This window comes from Spermophilus citellus (genome assembly GCF_964194105.1).
Source record: "Spermophilus citellus genome assembly, chromosome: 15".
NCBI lineage: Eukaryota > Metazoa > Chordata > Mammalia > Rodentia > Sciuridae > Spermophilus > Spermophilus citellus.
Genome location: NC_138195.1, coordinates 50,436,169 through 50,462,846, shown reverse-complemented (window position 1 = coordinate 50,462,846; position 26,678 = coordinate 50,436,169). Strand labels below are relative to the sequence as shown.

The window sequence follows — 26,678 nt, the reverse complement described above, 5'->3', positions numbered from 1 at the left end:
AGGGTCTGCCCATACACAGGACCCAGCTCCCCCAGTGAGTCTGTTTGTCTACTTAACAGTCAAAGTGACCAAAAGAGACACTTCCTTGCGAGGTGAACTGAGAAATTTCCTCGCTTGTCTTCCAGCCTACTAGGGGAAGAAACCCAGTGCATTATGGGACAAAGTGAGAGCACATCCGAATGCATTCTTAATATGACTTTTCTGGAGAAACTTTAGTTAACAATTTTAAAACCATGCATGCCCTTCAATCTGAGGGACAAGAGCAAAACAAATGACCCAAGGAACTAGCTGCAGGACACTTGAACAACAAGGGTGGGGGTTGTGGGGGAGAGTCCAAGATTACTAACATGCTTTGCCTACTAATTGACTTTCAGAATCTAGGGTAAGAACTCAGGTGGCTTAATCAGGGAGTATTGATTTGCATCTGCTGAGCAGTTGGAATGCTTTCATTTCTTGGTCATGAAAGTACTCGACTGGCTTTGAACTTGCTCAGTGGTGCATTACTTGCAGCTGGCCCCTGGCTGTGAGGTCCCTCAATTCAGGAATGAGGTTTGAGGCAGCACTCTTCATTTGAAGGATCTTCCTGGGGGAATAGCAGGTTCCACTCTTCAATTAAAGCACTTTTCCCCATGATTTCCCTCTTTTTCCTTCCTTGACTCAGGATCCAGGGCAGCGTCCCTGTTGGGGAGGGGTTTCTATCTAAGGTCACCAGTATAAGAATGTGTCCAAGACTCAGGTGGCCTCCCGGGGATGGACAGGTACCACTTGGAAGCCAGGGGATTGGGGTTGAAGGCAGAGCCAGGGTAAGTAGGAGAATGGGGAACCCCCATTCCTTCATCCACTCAGCATATTGAGCACTTGAGGCATGGGTGAGAGATCAACAAGGTCAACTAGAAACGAAGTCATGTCACAGACACTGAAGTGTGGGAGCAGCAGGTGCACTGAGATGACTGGGAGCCACCGACCTGCATTGATGCCAGTGTTCTTGGAATTGCCCACTCTACCAGGTTAGTAGGAAAAGCACTTTCTTTTCCCCCTCCCTCCCAGCCTAGCATCTATCCACTGGGACCCCAGGAAATTTATTTAACCTTTGTCCCTTGGATGCAAGAGTGAACACAAGAAATCCTTAACTCCATTTTTATTCAGTTTTTGGACAGAAGGAGGGAGACCAAGTCTTCAGGATCTAGTCAGTCTGAAACTCTGAAACGGGTCTGTCTGAATCTTTGGTTGACTTTTTCCTTCAAAGGTGCTCAGCCCAAGATTCCAGGGCTGGAACCACCTGGCAAAGGTAGATATGGACAGTGAGGGTCTAAGGGCTTGACAGGACAGGTCCCATAGAGAGCAGGTAGACGGAAGGGTTCAGCTGTGTAAAGAATACTTCTTGGTGCATACATAGTGTTTCAGGGGGAAAAAAAAAATGGCAACAAATAACCTTGAGAAGCAAGGCAGGAAATCCAGGGCAGACATTCATTCATTACTCATTCACTTAGTCACCAACTATTTCTTACATACCTCAATCCAAAAAAGCATGGTTTCTGGAGCCAGACTGTCTGATTTCAAATCCTGGCTATTTTATGTATTCTCTGTGTAACCTTGAGCAAGTGACTAAATTATACTCTGTGCCTCAGTTTCTTCATTTATAAAATGGGAATAATTTGCTGTCATTCAAAGAGGTCGCCATGAAGACTTAAAGAGACTAAGAGCCACATGTATTTGTTACTAGTATCTTTTTGTTCATTTACTCCTTTTTGTCCTTAGTCTTTGGGGTGGCATGGGCCTGGTGTTGGGTGTACAGCCAATGGAGGCAGGCAAAGTCCCTGAAGTTACCAAACTAATGTCCCAGCAGAAGAGTCAGGTTATGAAAAAGCAAGTAAGTGATGACATTATATACTTTAAGATAGTGATAAGCACTGTGTAGGTATCAAAAGAGGATGACCGGAAGCCGATGATTGTTCTGAGGACCCACGCCTAGAGAGGACAAGGAAAGAGGGACAACCGGTAATCCACAGAAAGATTGTTCTGTCTTGAAACGATCTGTCAAGTTTTTGGAATTTACAAAAATAAAATGAAAAAGGAGAAAATACTCCTTGAGTATTTTCAAGAGAGGCCAGCAGAATGAGCAACCCCAAAATAAATACAGCTAAATCAAGATTGATTCTGGGGCCAAATAAGCTTCAAGATAATTACTTCTCCTGGTAACGAATCATTATGGCTCACAAATGAATTCATCTTTTCATGTTTTCAGTCGAAAATGTCCTTGCTAGATGGATTAATCCTCCTTTGCACCTCACTTCCTTCACCTGATCCCCTGCACCTCTCCTTGAATTGAAATTAAAGGCCATTCATTTGGAAAAACCTATTAACTCCCTGCTTGGAGATGGCTTACTTTCCACTCAGCATGGATGGGTTCCCCCTCCTCCTGAGTCTCTGCTGTCTCCATCAGTGTCCCTTTTGGGCCCGTGGTCGGGGCAGGAAGGCTCAGGAATATTCCATTGGCTCTTATACTCTTCCTAGTTCCTTGGTTAGGCAGGACTTAGGAACCTAAGAGACATGTATCCCTGCTGGGCTGAAGCAGAGGACCCTTGTGGGCTGGTTCAGTCTTCTGAAGGTGTGGTGCAAGATGGCGGAGCTTCTGTCCACCTGGGCCCTGGAGTGGGCAGTGGAGTGGAGCTCTCCCTGTTTTTTCATGGGTCCTTAACTTCCTGGTTCCTCAGGGGCCTCATAATAACTGGCTCCTCCTGTATTTTGTAGGTGATTATAAAACCTCTTAACAAATGAATTATTCAGTCATGGATAGGTCTGTTCCCAAATAGTTTTCTCTGTTCTTTTGAAAGTTGATTTTTTCCCCCTTTCTAAAAGTGCTTCTGAAACCCCTCACTGTCTTGGTCACTCATTTGGTTTTTTCTTTTTCTTTAATGTTGCCATTCCCTGAAATTGTCATATTCATATATTTACATATAATTTGTGTCTTCTTTATACTGTACTGAATCTTCTGTGCCTAGAACAGTTTCTGACAAAATAGATGCCCAATAAAGTGTAAAATAAATGAATGAGTGCATATGAGTCACCAGGGAGGACCTCACCCCACCATCATGTCTCCTGTTCCCTTCCTGGTGTTTAGGGCTGGGCTGTGTCAACTCATTGAGGCAATGGGAGTATATCATTAAGATGATGGACTTCAGAGCCAGACTCCCCAGGCTCACAGACAGCATACTACCTCAGTGACCTTGCGTACATGAATCTGGGTGCCTCGGTTTCCTCATCTGTTAAATCAGGACAACTGAAGAACTTATTGCCCAGGTAGGGCAACATTCTCAGAAAAGTGTTTCATTGATAGTAAGAGCCATGACCATTTCTACCAAGTGTTGGAAAAGAACATTAGCCTGTCCCCTCTCTGGACCTTCAGTAACCTGGGCACCTGACCTCACTGCTCACCTGAGGTTCACTGGAGTCCATTCAGCAGGAAGGTACGACCACACCATCCCCAGCCCTGAAGCCCAGCAGGTATGGACACTCAAGGAGGGGTCCCAAGGAGAGTAGCCACCCAGGCTGGGGACAGAAGGTCTTCCCTCAAGGTGGGTGTTCTCTTGGGAAGTCTTGCCTCTCAAGCCTCTGTCCTCACCACAGCCCTTCAGCAATATTTCCATATTTTTATTAAACACCAATGTGCTGGCCAGATGAGTGACACTTCCAGTGACGGGGCTTTGCTCTGCTTCTCGGGGCATAGAGAACTACTTCTATTATGTGTCACCCCTGTGATGAGCCCAATCACAGGCACACACATTAGCTTCTGATTATAGCCTTGTTGTGCTTCTCTTGACAGGAAGGAAATGAATTTACCTCATGTCACCCCTGTAGTTTGCAAGCAGCCTTGGCTTTGGAAAACAGCACCTTTCATGTTTCCACGATTTTCTAAGGAGGAAACGTTCTTGTGGGAGTCAGTCTTGGGGGCCTGAACAACTGAGCCTGGAGGTGAACTCCAGGTGATTCCTTAGAGTGATGGTGGCCCCTGGGGGCTTGTGGAGAACTGTCTGGGGTGTGGGACTCCTCCTGTAAGGAGTCCTGTATCCACAGTCTTTGGGTCTTTGGGTCTTGCCTCATAAAGGTCCTGCACAAATCACTGTGTCTTTCTCAGCCTTCCCTCCTGCCTGTGGAATGGGTGTGGTAAGGCAGTTATTGCACAGTGGGGGGCATGCTATGTGAAAAAAGTTCATATGCAAAGCACTCAGCACCATGCCTGGGATATGGTAAGTACTACATGTGGGTTTTCTAATTATCAAAATAATTTTAAAAATAGTTTTGTTATTGTTATGAAAGGGGCAGAGCCTGGAGTTCAAATATGTCTTTGTCATCTAGTAGCCATGTGACCTTGGATGTATCACATCACCCCCATGGGCCATTTGTGAAATGAAAGAAGAGTGGACTGACCGTCCTTCAGGTTGGCTATGAGGGTCTCAGTGAATAGGCCCTTGAAAAGCGTCTAGACAGTGGGGCAGGGAGGGAGAGGACTGTGTCTGGTAGCCACATTTGATTGTTGCTGGTGAGGCCCATCCCACACCCAAGGGGAAGGTGGTTTGCTGGGAGGCCAGATAAGCTGGGGTAGGGTGAGCTGAGTGTCCATGGTGGTTGATACTAAGGACAGAAGTCTTACTTTCCATTTGGGACAGTGAGCTTCTTTAGAGGAGTTATCTCTAACCTTACCAAATTCCATGGAATCCTAGGACTGGCTGAGGACGGGGTGGGAATGATGCTGCTGGGGTCCTGGGCAACTTTCAAAGCTCTCAGGAAGGGCCGAGATTCCTGAGGGAGGGCAGCATCCCCTCTCCTGCAGACTCACCCTCTCCATTAGGACCCCCATCAGGAAGCCACCTTGCCCCCCCGGCCCAGTCACAATCACTTCGGAGCCAAGGAGTCTGGGGGATGGACCCTGTCCAAAGAAGTGTGACCACAAGTCCAGAAAAGGCTTTTCTCTTGACCAGGAGAGAATAAAATTGCACGGACCTCTGCTGAAAAATAAACCAATCTTTTCTCAACCAATTCCTTGAAGTTATTTGCTGTTTGGTTTTTAAACTCAACACATTTTCTGTCCCTACTTAATTCCCAGGGGCAATGTCACCTTGCTGAGGAGAGCCCCTGTACAGAGGGAATAGGGAGGTTCTGGGAAGTTCTGGACTTTTGATCCAAACAGATTCAAAGACTGAGTGGGGTGCAACCTCTGGCCCTTTCTGGTCTTCTGGGGTCTGCAGGTACATGAGACATCTATACCTGTGAAGCTCCACTCTCCAAGGAGCCCACTAGGCCTCTTTGAGGTTTGGGGCTCAAGGTTGCTGGATCATTCTTTGCCCTCTGAGGTCACAGCCTCAGCCCAACCCATTGGCTACAATAAGAGCCCTTGCTCCCAAGCCTACTGTGTTTGGGGGACCTGGGTCTGGACCTGTGAGGGACGTGTTTTTTAGAAATTTGGGCAAACTAAGCAAATGGCTATGTCTCTCCAAAGTGAAAGTGAATGGGAACAGGGTGGTGGGGGAGAGCCAGATAGGGACAGAAGAACATGCAGACAGATGGAGAAACAGAGAGTGGAAGAAGAGTCAGGAAATGAGACAGACAAATTCACAGAAGGGAAAGTAGAAAATCATCCTCATGACACGTCTCATTCAACCCTTGTGACAATCTTGTGAAGGAACCTCAACTTTCAACTTCATTTTATAGCTTTTTTTTAAAAGGCCTGGACATTCAGAAAGGTCATTCATGTTTATGTAAGGTCACACAGCAGCCAGGCATTGTGTGCAACACAATATAATCCCATTGACTGGAATGACTGAGACGGGAGGATTTCAAGATTGAGGCCAGCCACAGCAATTTAGTGAGGCCCTAAGCAACTTAGGGAGACCCTGTCTCAAAATTTAAAAAAATAAAGTAAAAGTAAAAAGTGCTGGGGATGTAGCTCAGTGGTAAATCCCCAGTATCAAAAATACAGCACACAACTTTTATTGGGGAGTCAGGCTAGAACCCAGTTCTACTTAATCTGACCTGCAAAGCTCCTGTGCTTAGCCCCTTGAATATCCTTAGAAACCACAACCCTGAGTCCTCAAGCATAGGTGAGCATCTCTGAGTCCCCTGCATGCTGACATTAGTGGCACAAGTCCATTTGTGGAGGGACCTCAGGGAAGGCAGGTGGGTGGTAGGTTTTGGACCTCTCTCCCTTGGTTTCTTTTAGGATGCTGTAAGCTGCAGGTTACACAAAAGCATTTTCCCCACAATAAGAAGCTCAGGAGCTGCTAGTGTGAGTCTAGCTGCTGTGTCACATGAAGGCTGATGTCTCTAGTCTAGACTCTCTCGCTTTTTGACACATGGGCAGCTTTAGACTTTGGGTGCATTTCAAGGCAGGAAAAACACAGGGGGAGGGATACATCAGAGTCAGCCCCTCCCTCCCCATTCTTACCCGATTTCCTTCCCTGAAGTGTGTGTGGCTGGAAGGCGATCCTGAGCTCTCCAGCCTCTAGGACAGGCAGGCTGGGTGTCCCCCAAGGATGAGCCAAAACAACCATGTCTGCCATATTCCAACAAACCACCGTAAGCCCAAATCCAGCAGTAACCCTGGTGGAGGGGAGCATCCCATTCTCTTGGATGTTGTAAGTGTGCCCTTGATTTTAGACACTATTCTGAGCTGATCTGGGCCCAAGGAGGTAGAGGAAGGCAGAGAATTCAGCTCTGTCCCACCCTGGCATTGCTGGATGGGGGATGATCGCAGTCCCATCTGTCATGTCTAGAAACCAAGGCTGGCATCTCCCAGCTCAGTTCCTACTTTCCCTGCCGCTGTCTGCTCAGCCCTTCTCCCAGGGGAGGTAGCTGATCAGATCAGCAAAGGAGAAGAGCGGTTGGGAAGGGGGAGGAGGAAGAATGAACACAGATTTGACAGAATTTTTAAAAATATCATTTTATTGATTTGGAAGAGACACAAGGGATTAAATGGAAGAGATGAGCTTTGAGGAGAGACTCAGCTGAGATGGTCATCAGAGTCGGCCTCTGCTTTGAACAGAGTGTCAATAGACCCATGTTTCTCAACTGGTTTTCCTATTGCCCGGATTTGGGGCCTTTGTAAACATCTATTTCCTAATCATCCCCCAATGAGGTTTCACTTCCATGTGTGCCTTCTGTGTTTACACATGTCATGTGTATTTATGCTTCTACATGAACGCAGGAAGTTTTTTTTTTTCATTCTTCAAATACCAATTTTTGCCTGTGTAGAGGAGCTAACTGCCCCATTGAGAATGTGTGCATTGGACACAGTGCTGGGGACATGTCTGGTCTCCCCTGGGGAGGGTGAGAGCTCTCTGCATCCTCTCAGCTCAACCTTCCATGGAGAAGCAGGGTTGGGAGGTGTCTCACACTTCTTGAGCACCTACTATGTGAGAGACACCAAACCTGGAGCTATAGACTTAGGTGCTTACCTGCTGCTCATGGCTACTGAGGTATCAGAGCTGGGACCCCATTTCCTAAATGAGGTCATGGAGATTCAGAGGTTTGTCCCTCCCTGAAGAAGCCCACCTTGTCCAGATGGATGAGCTAACACTGTTCCTACGATGGGGTGGTCAAGTGTCAGAGCTAGTAGCTTGAGGAGAAGCAGATAGCTGGAGTCCACAGGGGCACTTCCTGGAGGAGGTGGGATGTGAACTTGACCTTAAAGGAGAGTCAGGCACAGACCCGAGAAGGGGTTACTCCAAGCGGGGGACACAGCAGGAGCAAAAATGTAGGCCCTGTAAGAGCTTCTGGCTGAAGGTGAGGACCCTCATTTTAGAGCTGAGAAAGGCCAAGACAGAGCCAGCTCAGGTGGAGCAGAGACCTCCATTGACTTGTTCATGCTACAGGCCACTGACCTGAGGATCCAGCCTGAGTATCCTAAGCACCATTTCCATGAGAAACAAAAGACAGGAATCTGGGGTTCCTAATTAAGCAGCTCCTAGACACTGAAAGATCTTTTCAGAGTATCCTGATAGAGGAAATCTTTGGAAAAAAGTCGAGTTTATGACCAAAAAGTGGCAAGAATCATTCCCAAGACCCTTCCAGCTCACTCACTCTTCCCTTCTAGATGCTTTGTAGTTGCTTTTACTGATGTGATTGTATCAGTAAGGAAAGGCTTCAAAAACAAAAGTCCCCCAAGCCTCAGAGGTTATCACCACACACCTGTATTCCTCACTCATGCTTTATGCTCTCTCAACTTGTACTAAAACCAAGTTTCTGAATCCTACTTTTCCCACTCAGAACCCTTCATTCCAACATGTGCTTCCACAATCACTGTCATAAGGAAAGGAAACACAAGGAGTTGTGCATAGCCCTTAAAATCTCTGCTGAGTTGTGGCACTTGCCACTTCTGTTGACATTACATTAGCTGACATTGATCACGTGGCTCAAAGTAGCTTCAGAGGAAGAAGGGAAATGCAATCCTGCTGTGTGCCCCAAATGTGAAAAGTGGTAAATATTTGTCAATACCACCAAGAATAGTCACAATGATGATAATAAATGAAGAAAATATTAAATTGATTTCTCATAATTCGTTCCTCTGTTTCCTTTCTCTCTCAAGCACTTTGATGATCTCTCCATATTAACACTCATGTCATGCTGCTTGGTAAGTATTTATTTGTTAACCCAAATGAAGTCAAAACTCCTAAGGGCAAGGCAAGGACTATGTTGAGGGAGAGAACTATAAATATTTATTGAGGATCTACTCTCTCTACCAGGCACGATGGTAGGTAGATGGCAAAATCCCAGTGTCTCAAGGTGGTTGGTGGGTCTAGTTTAAGGTGCTGGGCGACTTGTTTCTGGATTCCGGAACACCCTGAGCGTACCTTCATCCTTCCACTGACTAGTCCAACTGCTTGTCAATTGCCTCTCTAAGTGAGAAGAGAACGTGGGAGAAGCTTCCAGAAAGAGATTGGCTGTGAACCAGTGACCTAGCACAGGCCCCACAAATAGCAGGTGCATTCTTGACCTTCCTAGTGCTTTGTTTTTTGATAATGGTTCATTCATCCTCTATCCCACATGCTCCTTTAAGTAGGGCAGATATTGTTAGCTCATTTCGACAGATGGGACCACAGTCTCCGAGTTGGCCCACCATCCTGGTCTGCCTAGTTCTTTGAGGATGAGCTTTTAGCTCCTCTGCACTGGACCTGCCATGTTTAGCCTCCCCATCACTCAGCTCCCAACACCATCAATCAAGTGTTCTCAAATTGGTGGAGCTTAAAAATGACAGCCATTTGAAATTGAGTAGAATTCGGTATTATTAAAATAGCATTCTAAATTTTAATCTTGTGCGTTGACTTTTTAATAGCTTTCTACTTTCACTAAAAATTATGGGCCGTGCTCACAGACTTTCAATTTAAATACTGTCAGGCAAGACTGATGTATCTTCCAGAATTGCCAGATTTTTCTTTTTTTCTTTCTTTGCTTTCTTCTTCCTTTCCTTGAAAAAAAAAATTTGTTTTGAAGATCCAAGTTAATTCTTTTTAAAGAACTGAGTTAATTGGGGATTTTACAGGGTGTGAAATCTAAGAAAGAGAGCATCTCTTTGCCTATGGACTTTTTATTCTTTGTCTTTTACTCTCTGGCTTTTTAAAAAATTCCCAGCCTATTTGTTGGTGGGTAGGGCAGGCTTCTCTCTGGGAGGTGGGTAATTTTCCCCCTGTAGCGTCTTTTACCATCACTACATCATTGTCAGGAAGCCAAACCATTTAGTGCTCAATATTGGTACCCCTCTCCCCATATTCTCTTTTAACACTTGACGACTCTCCAGGACTTGAAAAAGTGTCCTGGGAGATGTCTATGAAGGATGCCTGTCCCCACTGCTGTACCCACCTACTATTTTTTTTCCCAACTCGCTTCTGTACCCTTGCAGCCTGGCTATCTTCTTCCTCTCATTTCCATCCCAGTTCCTTACCTTGAACTAAGATGGAGAGAGCAAAGCTGGAGCACAGGACTGATAATATGGAGAGGGACAATTGTAATTGGAAAATGTACTTAACCCCTCAGAATCTTGGTTTTCTCACCTATAAAATGGGCTGGGTAGTAGTTCGATGTGGTGGCATATGCCTGTAATCCTAGCAACTTGGAAGGCTGAGGCAGGAGGATTGAAAGTTTAAGGTCAGCCTCACCAAGGTAGATAGGCCCTCAGAACTTAGTGAGACCCATTCTCAAAATAAAAAATAAAAAAGGACTGGGGATATAGCTCAGAGTTAGAGTGCCTATGGATTAAATCTCCAGTCTCCAGTACAAAAAAAAAAAAAAAAAAGTCTGAGTGATACCTATCTCATAGGGTCATGGTTGGATCCAATGAGATTATGAGTGTTTAACACTGCAGCTGAGAGCCTCTGTGGCTACCTGGCCACTTTCTTCCACCCTCCACCCCAGTCCAGTGGTGCTCAGTCCTAGATACATGTTAGAATCACCCAAGAGCCTTCAGAAGGGGCCCGAATCCCCAGGCCTCAGTCTGGACCAATTAAATCAAATCTGGGGGCATATCTTGCAGTATCTTTACTTTTAAAATTCTCTCCAGATGAATCTGATGCATGCAAGTGTGGAGAACAACACCAAGTCCCCAGGGTGGCCTAAAGCCTGAATATACTTTTCTTTTGAGATCAGAGGAATCTTATTTTAGTGCTTATGGGCAAAGACCCAGATCTCTCATCAGTGCTGGATGGGATTTTACCTTTTCTTTCTCTTGATTGAGAGAATCAAGAGAAGAGGTGGGTGGAACAGAGGCTCCCAGGTGGCATTCTCTGTTTTCTTCTTGGGACTCCTTTGTATCCCAGCAGCCATCACCCTTGCTTCTAGGGGTGCAGTTGATGGGAGCGGGAGGAGGAGGAAGGAGAGACAGAGCTTTGCTCCTGGGATCTTCTGCCTACTGAGATATTTCCCTTTGGCCCAACCTGGAGTCACCCAGCACGGTCCAATATGTGATCTCTCGCCATGTTTGGTTACACTTTAAATATGGCTGGTCTGAATTGAGATGTAGTTTCATATGTATATTCCAAAACTAAGTACAAAAAATTAATATCTCATTGGTTATTTTAAAAATGTTAGGTATATGTTGAAATGATAATATTTAGATGTATTGGGTTAGGTAAGATATTGTTAAAATTAATTTCACCCATTTATTTTTCTGTTTTGTGCAACTAGAAAGTTTTTAAATTACCTATATATCTCTCAGTATTGTATTTCTTTTGTATTGTGTTTCTTTTTGGATAGCAAAAGAACCTCACATTCAATACTCAGCACATGATTCATTTGTGTCTTAATGCTGCCATCAGGTGAACAGTTGAGGACAGGGACCTCGGCATCCTCTTCATTTTATGTCCCCCAAACACCTATCATCCAAGTGCATTGTACTCTTTGGGCAGTTGGTCAATGATTTCTTTTGTTACAGATGGTGATGGTGGTTGTTATGGTTTAGATGTCAGATGTCAGATGTCCCCCCAAAAGCTCACCTGTGAGACAATGCAAGAAAGTTCAGGGGAGAAATGATTTGGTATGAGAGTCTTAACCCAATCAGTGAATTAGTCCCTGATAGGGATGAACTGAGTGGTAACTGAAGCTGTAGGGTGTGGCTGGAGGATCGGGGGCACTGGGGCATGGCTTTGGTGTATATGTTTGTAGCTGGCAAGTGGAGACCTCGCTCTCTGCTTCCTGATCTTCCTGTGAGATGCTTCCCTCTGCCACACTCCTCTGCCTTGATGTTCTGCCTCACCTCCAGCCCCGAGGAATGGAGCCAGCCTTCTATGGACTAAGACCTCTGAAACCCTGAGCCCCTAACTAAACCTTTTCTCCTTTACAGTTGTTCTGGTCCCATCCTTTAGTCACATCAGAGAAAAAGTTGACTAAAAACAGCAGTGGTGATGAAGAAGAGGATGATGGTGTCATACAGTTCCTGGTGCACTGGGATCTATGTTTTAAGATTTTTAAAAAGCCACACAAGATGAAATGGTTACCTTTTTTTAGAATAAGCATCCTCAAATCCATGTTCATGTTTTGATTAATTTACATATATGCAGGTCCTTGGCACATGGAACAGAAATATATTCAAAAATTTCTATTTAGAGGTAGAGAAATTTTTAAAGAAAACTGAAAATCTTCCTTCAATTGAAAATTCTTGTACAACATTTAGTGAACTCTTGCCATGGGCCAGCACTTAGTGAGCAGAGAATGAGTGGAAGAAAAAATTGTGACCTCTGGAACTTACACGGAATGTGGAAATTAACACATTTTCGAGTAAAATGTTTACATGTCACACAGAAAAATAAGCATCCTAGAGCAAAATAAAGCAAAACAAGGCAAAGGAAAGAGGGGGGTGGGATGGGACAAAGGGGTGACTTGTGACTTCCATGGGGGAATCATGGAGTAGGCGACTGAGGACCGAATATCTGCAGAAGGTGAGCAAATCTCTTGGGGCTCACTTGAACTTGTTGTTTCAGTAATTCACCTAAGGTATCACTTGCCTTTATTCATTCAACAATTTCAATACAATTTCAATACATTGAAATCCTACTAAGTGCTTCAGACAATCGTGAGAGGAGGATGTGCAGTTCAACCCTAAGGGGTCACAGCTTAGTCTCAGATAAGTGGAAGTGTGCCAATAATAAATCCTACTCTCCGCCTCTTTAGAGTACATCCTCAAAGAGGCAACATTTTGGCAGCTGTAGCATCACTCTGTCCTGTTCTAGGGTAGCACAAGTGCATCTCGTCTGAACTATCCTGGAATACAGGATGTCCTGGAGCTGTTGCCTGGGGAGACACTTCTCAAGGAGCCCAGGTCCTCAAACAAATGCTGTGAGGCTCCGGTTATCATATTCAGCTCAGAATGCATCAAGGTCTGGAAATGCTGCCATTTCAGGACCATGTGGTTGTCGGCATTTAGGCACCAAGGTTACTTTTTACTTATATGTGTGTGCCTGGTTTGTAAGGATGTGGTTTGAGAGAATGGTGGGCAGTTTGTCAGGCCCACCATTGATATGATATGAGCTGTGTCTCAGCCACGGAGTCCATCAGAAGGGGAGCCAGAGGTCCTCAGTGCCATGCGGCTCAAGGCAACAGGACTCATATCTGCTGTCAACCATCTCTACCATGGCTGCTTCACCTCTGGGAGCTGACTGGCAGAATCAAGATCTTCTGTGATCAGTCAAGGCTGTCCTGGGGTTCCAGGCAGGAAGGAGAGTGTTTGTTTTACATATGGCTGATGAGGGCATTTCCTGTGTATAGTGCACCCCACCCCCAATTTGGAGGTGTTTTTTTTTTTGTTTGTTTGTTTGTTTTATCTTTGAAACTAGAAAAGTCCACCTTTAACTAGATTAACACACAGGCTCATCACTAAATGAGTTCAGAACTTCTGTGTGTTAGTCTAAATTTTAGAAGCTGGGTTCAGGCTGATGGAATGCCTTTCTCCTGAGAGCTGTGTGCTGCTGTGTTTTCCATTTCTCTTCTTTTAGTCCCTCTGGTTTCCTTGCTGCCATCCTATGGATGTGTGCAAGCATGCTGCTGGTCCCGCCACTCCAGAACTCTGCCAGTTCTGCCAGTGACCCCACATATCCCCTGTGTCCCGTGCCTGATGCTCTAGGGGAGGGAGGCTTCCCATTCTGCCACCCAGGGAGGCAGGTGAAGCAGCCAGAGTAGCAGCAACAGGTAGGGGTGGGGTGTCTGGGCTGAGCCTGCAAGAGACACCAAATTTTTTTAAAAAACAAAACCCTTTGCACAACAGCCCACCTGGAACTAGCACTGATGGCAGAAGGTGGCAGCAGCTGGGGCGGCCTCAGCCATTGCCCAGGCCAAGGATGATGTTGGGCCATGTCTGGGTGGAGCTGCGCTGATGGCTCATCTCTCAGGGGTTTGCTGAAGTGCCCACGTGTTGCTCCCCGTATTTCTTTGACCCAGAGCAACTTCCTATCATTTTCCCCCTTGTTTTACACAGCTTTGCATCACAGTGACCCAAACACCTGACAAGAACAACTTAGAGGAGGCAAAGTTTATTTGGGGCTTATAGTTTCAGAGGTCTCAGTTCACTGCTCTGGGCCCTTGGTGAGACAGGACATCATGGCCAGGGCAGAGGCAAGCAGCTCACCTCATAGTGAGAATGAAGCAGGGAGTGAAGGGGGAAGGGTCCCTGCAGGGAAGATCAGCCCTTCCAATGCTTGCCCCCAGTGACCCACCTCCTCCAGGCAAGCCCCAGCTGTGTTACCACCCAGTCAGTATGTTCAAATAGGATGGACTGATTAGGTCACGGCTCTTACAATCCAGTCATTTTACCTCCAAACTTTTCTCCATTAACACAGAAGCTTTGCGGCAGGGGGTCAACTTCATGTCCAAACCATAACAAACCCTGTCCTAGCCAATTCCTGGGCACTGTTTGGGTCCCGGCTGTGAGCTCCAGATTCAGGAATAGTTCTACTTCTCTGTGTTTCCCCCAGCCCCAGGGTATCCAGCTCATCACACTGTGTTAAACCTGCCTCTGTCTCCCACACTGGGCTCTGCCTTCCTTGACAGCAGGGACTGTGTCTTGTTCCTCATTGTTTTCCCAGGAACCAGAAGAGTGTGGATATGTAAAGACTTGAATGGACTCTATCTATGTGCATAGCATCGTTTAATTAATTGTCAACACCTCTTGATTATCTACTAAATGAAAGGAAGTGGCAGCCTGGATAAGTCAAGTGAGCAGATAATATGAAATTTATTTCTTTAAGACTTAGAGGGATGATGGGTGGGGAGGGGAGGGGGGATAGTAGGGGATAGGAAAGGTAGCAGAATACAACAGTCACTAATATGCCATTATGTAAAAATGTGAGTGTGTAACGATGTGATTCTGCAATTTGTATTTGGGGTAAAAATGGGAGTTCATAACCCAATTGAGTCAAATGTATGAAAGATGATATATCATTAGCTTTGTAATGTTTTGAACAACCAATAAATAATATATATATATATATATATATATATATATATATATATATATATATATATATATATATATAAAGACTTTGCAGCCCTCCCCAGGGCACTTTGGGAGAGGGGACAGATTATCTGTCTTCTTGATCATTGCTGTATTAAATAAGAATGAAGGCTTGAGTGGGATTTGAATATCGATAATTATAAAACGGCTTTCACTACCTCCCTCCTTAGCATCATTTTATCCTTATGGGTTCCACCTAATCATGACTTATGGAGACGAATGTTTTATTGACCCAGTATCACGATGCCCTACATTATGCAGCAGTGTTACATACATTAAACATAAGGAGGGCAAGTTCTGCTCACCATTAGTTACGATAGTCCTCATGCTCAGACCTGCTGCCAGTCAGCATGAGAAGCCTGGGAGAATGCCAGCAGGTGTGCACCAGGCCAGCGTGGGATTTAAAAGTGTTCTAGATGAGCCCCACATTGTACCTGAGCTCTCTGGCTCAGGTGAGTGGCTGGCAGGTATGCAGGGGGAGCAGGACGTTGGGGCACTGGAGTGTGGCTGAAGCCCTTGTACGTTACTGCTTCCTTTAGTTTAGGTTCCATGTGGCTTTGTGCATTAGGAAGAATGGGGTTGGCCTAGCAATGACACGGATGGCAGCAACATCCTTAGATATTCAATATTATCCATCTACGTGCCAATCAGTCAGCTCCTTCTCTTTCTCCATTATTGTTTATTCTCCAGCATCCTGAATAGAATGTACTCTTTCCATTTGAGAGACAAGGAAACTGAGTTCTCCTAGGACAAGTTACTTTCTTGAAGTTATAGTGGAACTGGGGTCCAATAAAGTTCTCCATGAATGCTTTTCCTGCTGAGCCAAGATTCCTGAACCTCCAGGAATCTTGGGCCATCCTGTACTTGTCCTTCTCAGGGGTGCCGTGTGACTTGATCAAGTCACAGCAGCCTTTGGCATCCGCTACCTTTTCTGTATAGTGAGAATACTACTAACTGCTTGCTTCTGATGGGTACTAAGAAGACCCAAGGTGCTGAGGTATCTACCAGTGTTTAGGAGTGCTTGAGCGAGTTCAGGACAAGATGGGACCATTATCATTGTTTGTCTTCCATATCATCTCCTGGAGTGTCTAGGTCCTGGCTGGGAACATTGAGCTGACATTGAACATTCTTAATAGGAGTAAAGAATGGAGAGTGGAAACCTTGATTTTGGTGATCTCTACAGCTTGTGTGGGCCCCCAGGTCTCTTGGGCTCCTTGGGAGGTTGCAGAGGGATGGGGAAGCCAGTGGAGGTGGCCGCAAGCCTGGCGAGGTAGGGTGGCGCACTGCTCTGCTGTGGTGTGGACTGAGGGCGTGTCAGCATGCCATGGCTTCTAGGGGCCTTGTCTTCCATGTTTTCCCATTTTAAGAAATTTCTCAATTCATTTTACATTAAATGTGTGGGAGGGTGAGGAAGCAAACTTTATTCAACCCTTACATGATCTGTCCATAATTTGCTGATATGGAGGATACAAGGGGTTAGATGTTAGGAACAGGGAGAAGGGTGGGGGCAGCCTTGAAAAACAGAGAGGTGGTGGGGATAGAGAAGGTTTCTTTTTAAAGTCTGATTTGAAGCAGGAGATTGGTTCCAAGACCCCTGAAGGTACTGCAGGTGCTCAAGTTCCTTATATAAAATAGCATATTTGTATATAACCTCTGATATCCTCTCAGCTACTTTAAATCATCTCTGGATTATTGATACTACCTAATACAATGTAGATAATATGCAAGTAGTTGCTTTAGTATATTGCCTAGGGAATAATGGTCCCAAAGAGCCTGTACATGTTCTGTATAGACAAATTCCTTTTGAGTATTTTTTTAAGAGAGAGTGAGAGAGGAGAGAGAGAGAGAGAGAGAGAGAGAGAGAGAGAGAGAGAGAGAGAGAGAGAGAGAATTTTTAATATTTATTTTCAGTTCTCGGCGGACACAACATCTTTGTTGGTATGTGGTGCTGAGGATCGAACCCGGGCCACACGCATGCCAGGCAAGCGCGCTACCGCTTGAGCCACATCCCCAGCCCATCTTTTGAGTATTTTTGATCTGTGGTTGTTGAATCTGTGGATGGGGAATACTTGCATTTGGGGGAAAATTGTATAATATAATAATAATACATATTCTTCCTGGATTATCATTATGTGGCAGGCGTTTTCTAAACTCTTTAAGTACATTATCTTATTTAAGATTTTAAATAACCTTATGAACTGAGTCTTTTTATGATTATTTTTATAGATGAATGCATTGAGGTACAAAGGCATGAAGGAAATTGCCCATGGTGTCAATCCTGATTAGTGATAGAGTTAGGATTAGGTGCAATGAAGTGTCTATAGTGATTTTGTTTGCAGTGCTGGGGAATGAATTCAGGGTTTTGTGCCTGCTAGGTGAGCTCTGGAACACTAAACTACCCCCCCCAGTCCTGTGATTGAGTTAGAATAAGAATCCAGGAGTTAGGGTTGAAATTCTAGAACCATACATTTAATATTCTCTGTTAACTCTTTTCAGCACATGGAGAAGAGAAGAATTAACTCATTTGTGATGGAAGATCCATAATTTTCAAGTTATTATGCAAACCAACAGAGGGCATCTTAGTTCATTGAGCTGCTATAACAAAAATATAATAGACTGGGAAATTTAAGCAACAAACATTTATTTCACATAGTTCTGGTGACTAAGAATTCCAAGATCAAAGTGTGAGTAGATTTTGTGTCTGCTGAGGGTCTGATTCCTGGGTCATAGACAGACATCTTCTTGCTATGTCCCCTCATGGCAGAAGAGTGAACAAATGCTTTTGCATCTTGTGTCAGTGAACTAAACCTACTTACAAGGGCTCCTGCTCATGACCTAATTATCTTCCAGAGGCTCCATCTCCTAATATCATCCCATTGGGAGTTAGAGTTTCAGGTTATGAGTTTTAGGGTGACATAAACATTCCATCCATTGCAAGAGCCAATGATTTTCCAAGTGATTCACCTTAGCTCTGGTATGGATTATGAAAGAATTTTTTGGATAAGTTTAAAACCAGGGGCAAAAAGAGAAACCCAATTCCTAAGCCAAAATTGATTTATTCTCAGTAATTCTGTTTTTTGGTACAAGATACCAAAGAATCGTTTTCCTCAGAAATCTTGAACTCTGAATTATACTTATGCAAATAAATATGTACTTGCCTCTATTACATTTTCCTGACAGATTTTCATCAATAAGGATCTTTATCTAATTGCAAAAGAAAAAAAAAATCATGACCTCCCAACAGCCTATTCCTCTTGTCTATTTCAGGACCATGGACAGGGTCAGAGTGTTTGGGCATGCATTCATACACTTTTTAGTTTCAGTTTATCTCCCTTAGGACATTTTTCTAACCCTTGCAGGAAATCGCAATAGCATCGTCAGAGTACACACCTGCTGACATCAGGATGGATGAGACTTTAAATGTTTTCTAAGAATAATTTTCAGAGTGGGTAACTGGCCCTTTATTTTTTTTATTTTTTGCTCTCTGTGGCTTTATCAGTATTGACCATAACAACCCTTTGTCTTATATATGACCTGTCTGTCTGATATTTTGGTCCATCAGTGTAGTCGATATCAAAAATCAAATCAAGTAATAAGCATGCACCTGCTCTTTACATCATTAAATGTTGGTGGCGGTAATGATGACACAGGTGGTATGTATTTATTGAGTGCTTACAGTAAGCCAGGCACTGCAGAAAGTGATTTGCATACATTATTATTTTTTAATCCCCATAACATTAGATAAACAAAATGAGACCTAGACAGACTAAATTATAGAAGATGACCCAGTTAAGTCATAAACAGTGGAGCAGCTCTGAACCTCAAGGTCATCCTGTGTTCACTCCCACGGGGCTCTTGGGTGGAAAGCAGGGAGCTGACCTTTTTCAAGTACCTGCTGTTTTTGTCAGCTTTTTTACTGCTGTGTCCTAAAATATTGACAAGAATAATTTTAGAGAAAGAAAAATTATTGGGGTTCATGCTTTCAGAGGTCTCAGTCCATAGATGGCCAGCTGCATCCCTTGGGGACTGAGGTTAGGCAGAACTTCAGGGTGAAAGTGTTTGTTGGAGGAAAGCAGCTCAGGTCTTGGAAATTAGGAGAGAGAGAGAGAGAGAGAGAGAGAGAGAGAGAGAGAGAGAGAGCACTCCACTCAACAAAGACAAAATGTGAGCCCCAAAGGCATACCCTGCCTCTTCCAGCCACACCCTACCTACAGTCACCTCCCAGTTAATCCTTTTGAGTGGATGACACAGCAGTTAGGTTAAGGTCCTCATAATCCAATCATTTCACCTCTAAACTTTCTCGAATTGTCTCAAACATGAGCTTTGGGGGATGTCTCACATTCCAAACCATAGCACATCCCCATACATGTGCTTCATGAATGTCATTGTGCTGGGTGCCTATGTGGGGCTGTATTGAGACTAGAACCCCCACTGTAGAGGAAACTGAGAAAGTAGTTGAGTGACTTTCCTGATCTCACAGATTACAAAGAAGCCAGGTTTATGTGTCTTGGCACCTTTTGCAGCGGGCTATGCTTTTCTCCACAGTGTTCTTTACTCTGTTGTAGACAGTCCTAACTTACAATGAAGTCTGGTTCTCATTCTATAGGGAGATGTAGCAGATGTGGTTGGAACTTAACAGGATTTGATGTTTAGCTCTCTATTCATCTTAGGATCTGTGATCTTCTAGAAGCCAAGGATTACAAGGGAAGTCATCTTAGGAGTTGTACCGTGTGGGCCCAGAAGCAAAAATAGGTGTACCATGAAGAAGGGATAGTACGCTTCTTCAGCCCAGATCACTTCACTGAAACATCTGTTGCTCACCTGCTGCTCGGATAGCCATCAGGCTACCTGGAGGAAACTTTAAAGCAAAAAAATAAAAAATAAATTGTCTCCTGTATCAAAGACTGGAGTTCCTCTTGTTGGCGGACACAAATTCCATTTCTTCTCAGGAGTTTGTGTTTGTGCATCCAGGTCTCACCTGTACAAATGGAGTGCAGTCTCACTGGGCTGTGGACTATTCTCACTGACAAGCACTGAATTATAGCGTCACTAGATGGGTCCTCAAATCATTCTAGAGAACTTGTATTTTATGACAGAAGAAGTTGAGGCCCCGAGTGGGAAAGCAGGATTAAAAGGTCATTGGTTGACTTCTAGTCCAATGATCTTTTCATACCACCAGGACAATAAGAAAATATTGTCAAGACTATTATTATCAATAAAGCTTGCCACACAGATGAGACATTGGGCTGTGTGCTTTGAAGTCAAGACAAAGTAAGCAATATTTTCCCTCAAAGAGAATATAATACAAAGAGATATCACCAGCACGAGTCCCAGCACCAATTCCACCTCCACCATCACTGAACAAACCCATTGTGAGCACTTGACGATGCACCAGGCTCTGTACTACATACTTTCTTTATGTTGTGTCTTCATTTAAAACTTATGTCAAGTTCATTATCAACCATACTTACATATTAATTTCACAGGTGTTAAGTAACTATTATGAAGCCCCCCGTTATGAAAACACAAGTGGGATGCAGTTAATTAGGTACAATAGAAGCTTAGCAAAGACAGAACAGGGTAGATGCTTCAGAGCTGCAAAGATTGATGAAGACATTGAACATGTATGGATGAAGAGGACAGCCCACAGTAGGAGCTCCCTGAAGGAAGGATGAAGATTATTCTAGGTAAAATGTGGGGCAAGGCACTTTCAGATGGCTACTGAGCACATTTTCTGTCCTGAGCTCTGGGTAGGGACCCGGGCAGGGCTCTGAGCATGCAGATGAGACAGAATCCTTGCACTCAGGAATGGGGAGAAGACCCCAAAAGCAGATATCCACCATCTTGAATGGTAAAAGGTGGGCACGGGGCACCTCAAGGAAGAGTATGAGTTTAGAGGAATGAGGTCAAACTCAGTTTTCAGTCTTGTCAAAGGTTTGACTTTATAGTAAAGGCCAGAGGATGTCATGGAAGGATTCTGAGGTAGGGACCCGGCCAGATCCTCCATTTGGACAGACTCTGGTACTGCAGAGAATGATCTGGAGCAAGGAGACCTGTCGAGCCAGTGAAGGCAAGCACGTAAAAGCCCCCAGGGAAGACAGCATTAGTGTTGATGTGAAGGCAAGGCAGAAGGCAGCAGTGGTGAGAGTCCGTGGATAGGGCTTGATGGTGAAGGCTTGGAGATGGGCCCCCACAGGCCTTCATAGCAGATGCATTTGGAGCCAGCTGGTGCCTGGCCTTATGGGTTGTTCTTTCTGCTTTCCTGATGATTCTCAGCCTGTGAACAGGTATGAGGGAACTTGCTAGTGCTACTCCTTGATTGGGTCAGCCCCCCAAACTACAGCCCAGAGCCCAGAGCTTTCCAAAGCCAGAGCTTGGAGCTGTCAAGGTAAGTCACTCAGTTCACAGGCTGTTTATCCTCTGTTGGGCTAACTCAATTTGCACCGACCCTGCCAGCCACACTTGCTCCCTCAATCCCCAGTGCTGAGCTGGGCGGTTGCTGAAGGCCAGGCTTCTGGGAGCCTGGGCTCCATGTGGCAGGAAAGGAGGGAAGAGATGCAGCTGGAGCCAAGAGAAATATTAACTTGACATTTTAGCAAAAGGGTGAATCCACTTATTGTGCTGCAACAATGAGGCGTTTGCATCCTGAGCCAGCTTCTGTTTTCCTATTCTCTTTCCTCCTCAGTGGTCTGGCCAGGATGCAGTCTTGATGGTATCAATCAGTATGGTAATGAAGGAGGGCGCCTATTTGCTTCAGAGTCAACCCCCCCACACCCCAATGCACACACGCCATAGTCCTCAGAACCATACTAATTATTCAGAAGTACTTTTCTCCCCACCTGCATCTTGGTGTTCCTGAAGTTGCAGTCCTACCCCAAACAATGTGGATGCTTGGACAGGCGTCTTTTAATAAGATTCCTTGTATTCTGAACTAACCTGGCCTTCTGACTACCAACAAAACCTGCAGGCAGGAAGGTATGTGGATTGAACTCCTCATGTGTTTATCACTAATGCTGAGGACATAACAAAATCTTCATAGCTGCACAAGGACTTTTTAGCATTTATGGAGTTTCTGATCTTTTGTCATCTCACAGTGGTTCAGAAAGATGGGCAAGAGAGAGGTGGTCTTCTAGGGAGGAAGCAAAGCCCTAGGCTCTTGTATATTTATAATGTGTCAGACTTGCTACTAGGTACTTAATTGCATGACATCATTCAGTTCTCACCAGGATGAAATGGGGTGGGTCTGGTTATTCCATTTGTAGATGAGGAAACCAGACAAGTTTAAGAATTTTCTCAGCTGGAAAGTGGCAGAGCTGCAAGTGGTAGGTCCACTACCATAGGTAGAGTGGACGGGTCTGGAGAGTGAGCAGTGTCTGGTAGGAACCATGCTGTCTGGGTCTCATCAAGTCCAGTAGCCAACAGGTACTCATGATAGAGCAGGGTGCTCTAGAAATGTAAGAAATACTCCTATTTGCCACAGTGACCACCCGCACCCCACAATCCCCTGATAAGACATTGCTCCCTACCCTCTGGTCTTGCCAAACCAGACCTGATAACTAAACATCCCTGTATCTACATCAGAGACATTCAGAAAGAAGTTCATGGGATCTTTCTGCAGAAATTGCCTTCAGGCAGGCCTCACCCACAATAGCCTGGCCATGGCTGACTCTACTGCTTTGATCCCAGCGCTACACTCTAACACCTCTACCACTGAACCCCTCACCCCAGAACCCTCCTTCTACCATGGGAGGGAAACCCAACTGGTGTGACGTGGTATTGAGCCTCTAGGGCTTACAGTAATACGGAGGCAGGGGAGGGAGTAGAAAACACATATTAATGTATCTACTCTGTGTTATGCAACTTTTTCAATTTCTAAATGAGCACTCTTAGCTCTCCCAAGCTGTCTACACATTGCTATCACCCAGCCCACAGTTTAGTTCAAACATGGTGAATTCCTGTCACAAAAATTACCTTCTCATCAAGTGAGGGGCCTCTCCATAGTTAGGATTCAGACAGATCCCAAACTAAGTCCTGTTCTATCCTCCATCCATGTGCCTCTTTGCCTCCCTACTGGTCTCCCAATATGTCATGGCATGAAAGGGCCATTGGCAAAGGCTTTGCTCATTAGAATTTGTCTCCTTTCTCAAATCTATGCTCCCGTACCTGTGAACATCCTTGTAGAGAGTTCACTTTGTCACTGAACTGAAAACTGAACTCCTAAGAACCTTGGTCTCCAAATGAGGGGACCGGTTACTTCTCCGATGAACCACTGTCTTCTCAATGTGAGAAGACAATGTGAGGGGCTGCATTAAGTATTGATGGAATCCAGGGTCTGCTGAGCTGAAGGAATTGATCTATGGGAATGCCAAGGCCACATTCCCTTTCATAAAGTAGACAGTTGTGTGTTGGAGTCAAGTTGGTCTGAGGATCAGCTCTGGGGTTGTGAATTCTGACCTTGGTTTTATTCGAATCATTTTAATGCTAAGGCAATCTTCAGGTGCTCCATATTATGAAACCTTAGCACCTGTGAGGACCTTGGACATTTCTCTGCAAGATATGGTTGTGCATCAGGATTACCTGGGGCTGCTTCTGCCTAGATTGACTGAATTAGAATTCATAGAGTTGGTATTTTATTTTTTAACAGTCACTCCTCCTTCCAGCATTTGGGAACAATGATCTGCTTTATCTACCTGCTCTCAGGCAAAGGAAAATTTACAATGAAATTCTCCCAGTGAGGGTACTCTTGGCCAATCCTCACTTCCTTTCTCACATTGATATCTTTCATTGTGCTTCTGAGGAGCAAGGCTCTTACGAAAAGCTCTCAAGGTGACCCTCCTCTGGTCTGCTCTTCTCTTTCCAAAAACACAGGAAGTAGTGGCACTCTTGGGATACCCACAGGACAGAGAGAATACAGGAAACTTTCAGGTTCTTATAGGCAAATCTGTATCATACATCTGGAGAGATGCTCAGTGTTCATTATTCCCCAGTCACCTCTGGAAATTATTTGATGATGAGCATGGAACCCAGACTTTGAGACCTGGAATGCAGGAGTTGCCCTCAGCAGAATCACAATATCATAGTCTCTTAGCACTGCAAAGTGATAACCAGTGTGGACAGATGCTTAGTAACCATAAAACAATCATGGCCTCTCCCAGGCTTCCAAAGCCCCGTGAAGCTGGGTGTTTGGGTGTTTTGAAGAGAACTGATGTGTGTTATTTCCCTGTCCATGTTTCTGTGCTCTCATTAGACCTCTTGTGGCCATTGCAAAGGCCCTGGGTTGAACTAGTAGTACTGCAAGATAAAACCAGCCTGGATTACTGAGTTAGCTCTTCAAAGAAGCTACCATGGACCCTACCAGACTTAAGGTGACTTTGAATGAATAAGAACTAATGGTTAAGTATTATTTCTTTCAGATTTTCAGGGTCATTTGTTACTGCAGCATAACCTTGCCTATCCTGATTATATGGTTGGTATCATTCTGTGGATGATCCTTGTGGATGATCCTTGTGGATGAAACTTCTAGTTCTTGGCATTTACAGGTTCCTAAAAACTGAATGGAACTAGAACTTTCTAGGAACCCTCTGAAGCTGCAGTAATGATGTACTGAAGCAGAAAGAACATGGTTATTTTGAGCAACAGAAGAAGAAAACCCCAAACAAACTCAGGATTGTTGTCTTCCCCCTAAAAGGAATTAAAAATAGAGGCATATGGACAGGGGGGAAAAACCAACAATACTGCCTGCTCTGGTGTGGATGTGTTCTTTGAAAGTATTAATTACACGCTCAAGCCATTTAAAAATATTAATTTAAATGCACACAGCTTGCAATTCTCTTCTTGTTCTGTCTGCTGGATGACTCGGGACAAAGCTAGCTGAGAATTAATTGATTAAGAACACGCTGTGGCTGTGTATGTTTTCGCTGACAGTGTCCTCAGAACCGGCTTCATGGAGCGATGCTTCCGTCTCTGGGAGACGTGGCTTCCTCTTCAGGGAAATGTAACCACTCAGCTGTTATCTTATCGGGGCCTCCCTTCTCTGACAGTATAGCAAGGGCCTCTTACGGGAGAGTGGATACATATGTGTTGCTCTGGGAAATGTGCTTAGGAGGTTTGTTTGTTTGTTTGTTTGTTTGTTTGGCATTGTGGCTTATAGAATGACAAATGGGGTCAGCTGCTGCTGTCCACAGTGATCCGTCATATGCTAAAACATTCCACCAGGAGTGATACATGTCTTTACATTAAAAAATAGGTCATTCCCAGAAGCGGTTTCATTAAATATAAGCACCTTGCCTAAGGAGGGGAAATTATTTGAGCATTAGTGGCAGAAGTTTAAAATTTTTTTTAGAATGTTCCTGAGAGAGTGGGACACAGTCAGATACATGGGGACATATATAAGGAGATGAGCCACTTAAGGCAGAGTCTGAGACATCAGGAGCCAAATGCCATAGTGGCATAGATGCTCCGCCCAACAGCACTGATTCCTGACAATGGCGTGGGTTCAAGTGATGAAAGACTTAGATTTGCTCAGGGTAAGTTGTGAGTGTCTGCCTTGGCATGGTGTAAAGGTCCTCTGGGGTTCATTTCTTTCACAAGCAACACAGGGTTCCTGAATATGTTAGAGCAGTGTTCAGGTTTCCCTGTAACCCTTGGCTGGGGTGATGTCATATCATATGTAGGTCAAGTGCTTTGTCCACCTGACGTGTGCTGAGACTGGCAGGTGAGAAGGGGTGAGAAGTGAAGCAGGGTCCAGGTCAGGAAATTCATACCTGTGTGCATCCCAGCCCGGGATGTGGGGTGGTTGGAGGAATGGGTGGGCCAGCCCGGCCTCTCACACTTGTATGGTGAGAAGGGTTTGGAACAGAGAAACAGAGCGGAATGCCTCCAGGGCTCCTCTTTCCCTTTTCAAGTTTGCCTGAAATCTCTGCCTTATCTTTAGCATCTAGAACCACATTCAAACTGGAATGACAGTCTTCCTTCCTCATAGGGATGCCTGCATGAAAGGTTGAAGGGAAGGATCACCCCCTCTGGAAAGCATTTGTACCCAGGTTAACCCAACCATCTTCTGCGTCCTTGCTTTGCCGATACCTTCCTTTCTCATGACTCTTACCAGAATAGGTTTCTTCTGTGCCATTATAAGGTCTTCTCTAGTATTCTTTGGGAATCCTTGACCGTTTTCTTTTGAAACAACATACTGATGAGTTTCTTGGGGCGAGGGGTGAAACCAAAAGGAGAATGCTCAACTGTCAAAATATGACATGAATTGCCATTAACTGAGTGTAGATTCTGTTGCCTGGGGAACCTTCTGTCTGGTGAGTGCCCAAATCAGTGGATTGTGAAGGTCTGCCTGTAGATAGAGGCAGAGCTGAATTGTTTTCCATGAGAGAGTGCTGTATCAGTCAGGTTAGGCCTTGCCTTGCTGTGGTAACAAGCAACCCCAATAGTGGCATAAGAAAGATTTCCTTCTTGTTTGATACACGTATATATCTGTCTTGAATTTTGGTGGGTGGTGAGAAGAATGGAGGCTCTTATAGTCACTAAGCTCACCAAATGGATGGAAACTCCCTCTTGGCATTTACTTCCAACATCATCCTGGTAGGAGATGGTGGCAAACCACTCTGGCTAAGAGCTGCCATCCAGAAGTGACATGCATCACATTGCTGTTGTTACATTCACTGGGAGAAACACTTGGTCA

The 26,678-nt window shown here is 44.8% G+C and overlaps 1 protein-coding gene across 11 annotated transcripts in view; it reads left to right on the top strand.

The window, feature by feature from the left end:
- KCNMA1 (potassium calcium-activated channel subfamily M alpha 1) overlaps nucleotides 1-26,678 on the top strand; it is a 705,800-nt gene that overhangs the window by 257,082 nt on the left and 422,040 nt on the right. The window contains exons 3-4 of one of the 11 annotated variants that reach the window (XM_081267512.1): nucleotides 8,582-8,626; nucleotides 19,660-19,683. The exons of 9 other annotated variants lie outside the window; for them this stretch is intronic. In XM_081267512.1, coding sequence (XP_081123638.1) covers nucleotides 8,582-8,626; nucleotides 19,660-19,668 — 54 coding nt within the window. In that variant the 3' untranslated portion in view covers nucleotides 19,669-19,683. Of the gene's footprint in view, nucleotides 1-8,581; nucleotides 8,627-17,485; nucleotides 17,549-19,659; nucleotides 19,684-26,678 lie in introns of those variants that run through there. One more of the 11 variants, XM_081267522.1, reaches the window with a different exon arrangement.